We start from the raw sequence: 8,062 nt of genomic DNA on the forward strand, positions 1-8,062 counted from the left end.
TCGTTTAGTTCTTCTAAAAACTTTAGCATATCCATCAGAGACTCTCCCCTTAACTGCTTTTAAGACTCTCCTTTCCCCTTTACTGCTTCTAAGACTCTCCCCTTCTAAGACTCTCCTTTATTTCTTCTAAACTCTTTTTCAATAACTCTCCTTTAATGCTTCTAAGACTCTCGTTTAGTTCTTCTAAAAACTTTAGCATATCCATCAGAGACTCTGCCCTTTACTGCTTCTAAGACTCTCCTTTCCCCTTTACTGCTTCTAAGACTCTCCCCTTTATTGCTTCTAAGACTCTCCTTTCCCCTTTACTGCTTCTAAGACTCTCCTTTATTTCTTCTAAGAACTTTAGCATATCCATCTAAGACTCTCCTTTAGTTCTTAGACTCTCCTTTAGTTCTTCTAAAAACTTTAGCATATAGCATATCATCATAGACTCTCATTTAGTTCTTAGAATATCCATCACATCCATCATAAACTCTCCTTTAGTTCTTCTAAGAACTTTAGAATATCCATCATAAACTCGCCTTTAACATATAGCATATCCATCATAGACTCTCCTTTAGTTCTTAGAATATCCATCACATCCATCATAAACGACTCTCCTTTAGTTCTTAGAATATCCATCACATCCATCATAAACTCTCCTTTAGTTCTTCTAAGAACTTTAGAATATCCATCATAAACTCTCCTTTAGTTCTTCTAAAGGTTCTAAAAGCCTTTATGATGGATAACTCTCCTTTAGTTCTTCTAAAGGTTCTAAAAACCTTTAGAATATCCATCATAAAGGAGATTTTTCTCTCCTTTAGTTCTTCTATGAACTTTAGAATATCCATCCTAAACTCTCCTTTAGTTCTTCTAAGAACTTTAGAATATCCATCCTAAACTCTCCTTTAGTTCTTCTAAAAACCTTTAGAATATCCATCATAAACTCTCCTTTATCTCTCATGAACTCCTCTCTCCTTTAGTTCTTCTAAGAACTTTAGAATATCCATCATGAACTCTCATTTAGTTCTTCTAAAGACCTTTAGAATATCCATCATAAACTCTCCTTTATCCCTCATGAACTCCTCTCTCCTTTAGTTCTTCTAAAACCTTTAGAATATCCAACGTGAACTCGTCTCTCCTATCCATCATGAACTCCTCTCTTCTTTAGTTCTTCTAAGACCTTTATCCATCATGAACTCCTCTCTCCTTTAGTTCTTCTAAGACCTTTAGAATATCCATCATAAATTCTCCTTTATCCACCATGAACTCGTTTCCTTTAGTTCTTCTAAGACTTTTTTAGAATAGATATTTGATTTGGTTTCTATGTTTATACTCAAGACACATACTCTATGTCTTGATAACTATATGGTGTAAGTGGTAAAATACAACAGCTTTAAAAATTTTCAAATTTACTATTAGAAAATGTACTTTGCTTCTAAAAACTCTTTTTCAGATTCAATCAGAAAAGCATTAAGGTAAAATAATGCATCAAATTAAGAAAATACTTAAAAAAACTTAGTGAAATACTCAACATCCAATCCAACCCATCCCACCCATCTAATACAATTATGTATATTTGACATTTTCTGATAAATATTAGAATTTGATCTATAAAATATGACGTATAACAGAATGACATATAACATTTTTTAATAATAAATATCAAATAAAAAATAGCATTATCATTTAATGAATTATTTTCCTTTAGCAAATGAAAACGAACAAAACGAACAATAATGTTACATTATTTACAAAGTTAAATGTCGTTAATTAGTAACATATATTAAAATGCACCATCTAATACAATTATGTATATTTGACATTTTCTCATAAATATTAAAATTTGATCCATAAAATATGATGTATAACATAACGACATATAACATTTTTTAATATTAAATATCAAATAGAAAATAGCATTATCATTTAATAAAAATTTTTCCTTTTAGCAAATGAAAACGAACAATAATATTACATTATTTACAAAGTTAAATGTCGTTAATTATTAACATATATTAAAACGCATAGAACAATTGACCATGATCAATATAAGCATAAAGTGGTTCAATGAAATAAGGCATCTACGTGATGCGACCATTGGTTTATGAACAGTTGCATCTACTCCGAGTTATTGCCTACACAAGACAAAAACACAAAAGTTAAAAGGAAAAATATCGAAGATTTATATAAAATCTTAACAACACAATCATTGCCCTTTCACAACTCAAATAAAAATATATCCACATGTCACATGTCGTAAGAATATGAATATTCGAATATATATATATATATATAAAGAATATGAATATATTCGGTTATATATATGTGTTAGGTTTATCTTCAGTTATTGAGTTTAGTTTATCTTGGGTGACTGGGAGGAATGAATCCTCCCCGCCAAAGTTTAATTTCACAAATGAAATAATGAACTTTATTGTAAATCTAAATAGTTCCTGGAGAATCCAAAAATTCACTGGGTTGAAAAAATACAAACAGTGCAATACCACCTAGCACCAACTTTCAGCTTGGCTGTCACCACGACCTCTTGTTCACTGGGACCCAAAATGATTGACTCGCCATGCTAGAATGCTCTGCATAAACCCACGCCTAGGGTTCTCTGCATACCTCCTTCCTCCCTTCAATAAATTGAGGAGATTGCTTTTCTCCCAGTGCTAACCCCCTTTGTCCCCATTCTGGAATTTTCACCAAATATGGAAGCTCTTTTTCCCTCCTCTCCCGTTGCTTCGAATCAGTGACCCTTACTCAAAGCAGGTATGCATGTTTTTGCTATTGGAACAATAGGTTAAGCAATTCATTACACCTATGTATCTTCTGGAGACAGTCGGTGGATAGTCAACAATGGATTAGGAGATCCAAACTGAGGGGTCTACCAGGTATCCCATCGATAGGTCAATTCGACTAGAGTAATCAATTGATGTGTAGAATATGACAGAATTCAAGGAGTTCATTATGCACCCTAACCAATCTGACTGGATCACATATTCCCCACTCCAAGAGAGTTGGTTACAACTTGATACAATCGATCTACATAATGATTCATGTGCAGGATAAGAAAGAATTCAAGAAGTTCATTATGCACCCTAACCAATCTGACTGGATCTCATATTCCCCACTCCATGAGCGTTTGTTCCAACTTGATACAATCGATCTACATAATGATTGATGTGCAGAATAAGAAAGAATTCAAGAAGTTCATTATGCACCCTAACCAATCTGAATGGATCTCATATTCCCCACTTCAAGAGAGTTGGTAAAATGAGTTGGTTACAACTTGATACAATCGATCTACATAATGATTGCTGTGCAGAATAAGACAGAATTCAAGAAGTTCATGATGCACCCTTCACCAATCTGAGTGGATCTCATAGTCCCCACTTCAAGAGAGTTGGTTACAACTTGATGCGATAGATCTATGTAAAGATTGATGCGCAAAATAAGACAGAATTCAAGGAGTTCAATTAACCCTAATCAATCTGAGTAGATCTCATATTCTCCACTTCAACAGAGTTGCTTACATCTTGATATAATCGTCTACATAATGCCTCAAAAGCAACATCGATGGGTCTGTCGTTTATAAAATGTGCAAGAGTGATTTTCCATTGCCTTTCTCACCTAATAGTCAACAACATTGGTTCCTTGTTGGTCTATTGGAAATTGAGGTTAAAGAGAAGAATTAAGTAAAAGAATAACTACACTAGACCTCGTAAGTCCCTTGCTCAAATTCTACTCTCCAACATGTTTTAGCTTCTTGAGGATTAAACACTCAAAGAAGTCTATGCATAATTGTCCTTTTCCTCTTCTCTCTTAATTAAATTATATTCCAATAGAAGCATTTGTTAACAAGCCCTGCAATCCATTATTCTTCATTAACTTTTCAAAATTAAAGGGCTTAAAGGAAATACTGAACTGGCAACCATAAACCATCTTATTATTTTCACATTTTTAAGGGCTTAAAGGAAATTCAGAACTAGCAACCACACACCATCTTAATATATTCACACCAACATAACCTCAAACTTGCATGATTATGATCTATGAACATTTATAGCAAATGGAAAAAATTAGCATAGTACCGTTCTTTTCTAATTGACCAAATAAATAAATTGCAGAGAAACCCCCAAATCATTCCTAAAAGAAACACTAACAAGGGAAAAAGAAGGATTGTACTACATACTTGAGGGGTTTTGCAGAAGAAGGTCGAAAAATGATATGCTTTCTTGAGCTTGTCCAGATGATTCATTAACCAGTTTGCCATTTGAAAAGTTGAAGGCCTTGTCCTCTGTTTGAAGAAATGATGGCACTTCAATGTGAGGTAATTGCAGTGCTTCAAAGTGGGGAATGGTAGGCGTTTCAACACGAGGCAGTAGGGGAGCCGTGAAATTATGGTTGCTATGCTTTTGGGTTACAGACCCTCCGAGGTTGCCAGATATCAAGCCTCCTATGAATTTGAAAGGATTGCTAATTTGCCTCCTTATCAGTACAGCTACCACCAATTCTGAGATACGCCATACCATATTTGATGCGAGAATTATTCCCAGGATAAAATGAGTAAACTTGTTTTGCTTCTTCACTTTCCTGATTTCTTCCATCACCTCTTCAATTTTTACCTGCCCACCAATTTCATCACTGCCATGGAGTTCTGTGTCAGAGTTTCTGTCATCTGTTGGTAAACTATTTTCACAGTCCTTTTGACCTCTCTCTGCCTTCAACGAATTCAACTGCAAGAAAGAAACACAACAGATTTAGTTAAGTGAGGTGTGTTGTATAGCCTCGGTCCTAGGTATGGAAAAGATGATCCTTCATCTCTTCATAAGTGTATTACTTCCTGTTAAAGTTCATTGAAATTTAGGCTGTAGTCTGTACAGTGAGTGCATTGAACATGGGCAGTAAGACAGATCTATCTAAACCCGAGTCTCAGGTGTGTTGTACAGCATGGGTCCTAGGTGTGGAAGGGGTGATCCTTCATCTCTTCATAATTGTATTACTTGTCAAAGCACATTAAATCTAGACTATACAGTGAATGCATTGAATATGGACAGTAAGACAGATTTATCTAAATCCAAGACTGAGATGCACCTCAAGGTTGCTGCGCTTGAGGGTATGTATTTCGAGTTTACACAATTTCGGTATCTTGAGTACACAAATGGTGGATGTCTCCGATTTCAGAACTCAATTGGCAATCTCCACATCCATGATCCAATGGAGATAGTTGGGAGTTTACCACCACTGACCCAAGTTCGACACTTGGCACATTTTGTCTGTATGGTTCAAGCTGAGAATCCCCAACGGTATACTTATCTACTCATCTTTTCATAAGAATGTTCTTCCTTATAATAGTTCATTGAACCTAAGCTGCGCATTGGGTGCATTGAATATGGAAACTAAGAGAAACCCATCTAAATATCATATGGAAATCTTGAGAACACACAAATGGCAGACTGCTACATCTATATCAGGTCGGTTGGGCCATGGTGCAGTAGATAGGTGGGAGTTTTCGTAGCCCTGTAATTTTGTCACAAAATTCCCTTCAGTTGCTTATATTGGGACTCCGGAGATACATGAACTCAGAGTTCTCATTAATCTGAAAATCTTTGAGAATCTGGTTGAATTCAAAATTGGCCAAAACCTCTAAAGTCATTGCTCCACAGAATAGTAGTCAATGGTGAGAATCTGATCATGGCTGATTGAAATTTGTCCCAGCTTATCATATCTGTGACCAGAAAAAAAAAAATCGTTTGCTCTGAGATCAGCTTACTCTTGGGTTTACCGCCACTGATAAACAAAGCTCGATTCCTAGCTCATTCTGTCTAAAAGAATATGTTCCAGGAGACTAACCCCACTCCAAACCTAAAATTGATGGTTTTCTATTTAAAACAACAATAAAAACCAATCCTCAGAACAAATATCACACCCAGGGTTTAGAGGGGTTTCAGAGATGCAATATTTTCCCACGAGTCAGTATTACCCTAAGCCAGTGATATCATTGCCCACAACCATATCCATACATACATACAGAAACCATTCTGAGTAGCAAAGTGCATGCATACAGTGTCCATTCTTTGTAGCAAGACACATGGATACATAATCGACTCTGGTTAACAAGATTACTGAAACGAAAAATATGATAATGAAGCATTCTTCTGCCAACAAACTAATTTATATGTATATGTTCTGAGAAAACAGGGGAAACCCATGAAATTCAATTGAAAAACAGAGAAGGCTCACCTGGTCCAGCAATCTTAAGAGCAGATCTCTGTCTTTCTCGTCGCGAACGAGTTTCGATTCGGCGTCCTCTTCATGAGGATCATGTGACTTATCATTACTGAGTAGACGACGGAGAGCCAATTCTATTAAATCTAAATCCCTCTGTGCCGCCCTGTCTGTCATTACAGTCCTGCTTTGGGTATCTATGTGATCTTCTGTACCTGGGCATACAGTCCTGCTTTGGGTATCTACGTGATCTTCTGTACCTGGGCATTCGTTGTTTCCCATTGCTCACAGAGGAACGGATAGAGAAATAGTGGAGAAAAAGTATAAGTAATATTTCCTTGCCAGATGTCGCATTCGAGTGATTGAGAATCCTTACTGCGTGGCATTTGCGTACAGCGACAAACAGAAGATCAAATCTTGTTGATCACTGCTAGAGATTACCCCTCAAATAAAACGGGAACATGATGTTAGCCCATTCGCGTTGATCTTTCTCACTCTCATTGTGTGTCGATGTTGTCATCCTCTGTTTATATATAGTTATATTACGATAGCGTGTCTTTTCCCACGCCTATTTTTAGGATTTATAAGGGAAAAGTGTACTCTTTTCTCTCTTTTTTATACTCTTACAGGGTGGGAGGTAACGTGTTTTTTAAACTTCCTTATAATATTTGAACGGAGAATAAGTCAGATTTTTTTTGGGGTAGTATAAAAATTATGTTTTTTTGATTGAAAGTTATGGAAATTCAGGTTATATTTTGAACAAATTTGGTGGGGGTTTTTGTAAATCTAAGTAAAAGTTGTTAAATTTTATAATTTTAAGTGTATTAGAAGTTTTTGATGGTACGGAATCTAAGTATGGGGGATTTACGCAGTGCATTATATTAGATATCATTTTTGGGATTCAACTGCGTTAAGTAAGTCATTCAAAGTATGACCATTTCCATGAGAGGTAGTCGTAAAGTGACTAATTTCTCATGATGTTTGAATAGTTCACTTAGCACTCATTGCATCGGGTGATGCTCACAGGGGTGAAGAAGTGGGATTGAAACTAGTGAAATGTGGAGAACGAATCACATAGCATCAATCATCACTTCCGGGGCTTGCACCCGGTAACCAGGACTTCCCAGGAGGTCACCCATCCCAGAACTCCTCTGGCTCAAGCGCGCTTAACTATGGAGTTTTTCCCCACAATCAAGCCCACTTAGCTTGCTACCCCATTTGCAAAACCTTAGCAAGTATTGTGCCTCATGAACCATTCAGGTAGAGATCCCTTGACTCTTTTTGAATTTAAGTACGGAATCTATTTCCACCATCAAAAACATGATTCAAAAACTGTATCTACGTGATTTTTTGAAACTTTTTTGCCCAAATTCTAACTATTTTTGGCTAATTCCTCTACTCCTCCACCTCCGTAAACGACTATATATATAATGGTTTTAAAAAATAAAAGCGGTTTTTTTTTTTTTTTTTTTTCCGAAGGTGGCATGGGAAAACCTATCAAACTCAGGGGTCAAACCAACAGTGAGGACAGCCATCTCTGGCTGCTGTCCGCGAATGTCGGTTTTATTATATTGAGTAATTTATAAATTTAATTTTAAAATATTATTTAAAATTATTTTTATTTGGTTAAGGTATGTTTTTGAAAAATGATAAGTGAACTTATATTTATAATAATTATCCTACTTAAAATTGTTTACATATAATCAAAATATTAATATAATTCAAATTCAATACTTATAGTAAGTTGATTTTTTCTCATTTTAATTAGATAAAAAATACATATTAAATGTATTTATTATATTTAATAGAAATTAAATGGATAATTATTGAATCGAATAAATAATAATAATAT

The 8,062-nt window shown here is 35.3% G+C and overlaps 1 protein-coding gene across 1 annotated transcript; it reads right to left on the reverse strand.

Moving 5' to 3' along the window:
* Positions 1-1,845: 1,845 nt before the first annotated feature.
* LOC149159340 (uncharacterized) lies at positions 1,846-6,676 on the reverse strand. Its single transcript, XM_089436463.1, has 3 exons — positions 6,226-6,676; positions 4,175-4,718; positions 1,846-2,117 (listed from the first exon to the last, which is right to left on the reverse strand). The coding sequence occupies exons 1-3, from the start codon at positions 6,490-6,492 to the stop codon at positions 2,101-2,103; spliced, it is 828 nt and encodes a 275-aa protein (XP_089292589.1). The 5' UTR covers positions 6,493-6,676; the 3' UTR covers positions 1,846-2,100.
* Between the last annotated feature and the right edge of the window lie 1,386 nt (positions 6,677-8,062).

Source organism: Pinus tabuliformis, chromosome 5_2 (assembly GCF_031772625.1).
Source record: "Pinus tabuliformis cultivar Carrire ecotype Pingquan chromosome 5_2, CPIR1, whole genome shotgun sequence".
Taxonomy (NCBI): domain Eukaryota; kingdom Viridiplantae; phylum Streptophyta; class Pinopsida; order Pinales; family Pinaceae; genus Pinus; species Pinus tabuliformis.

Bases quoted from the DNA above. Each gene is read 5' to 3' on its own strand.
- LOC149159340 (XM_089436463.1), bottom strand. From the start codon at position 6,492: ATGGGAAACAACGAATGCCCAGGTACAGAAGATCACGTAGATACCCAA. The intron at 4,719-6,225 runs GTGAGCCTTCTC...TCTTTCTTGCAG, and splicing joins TCTTAAGATTGCTGGACCAG to TTGAATTCGTTGAAGGCAGA.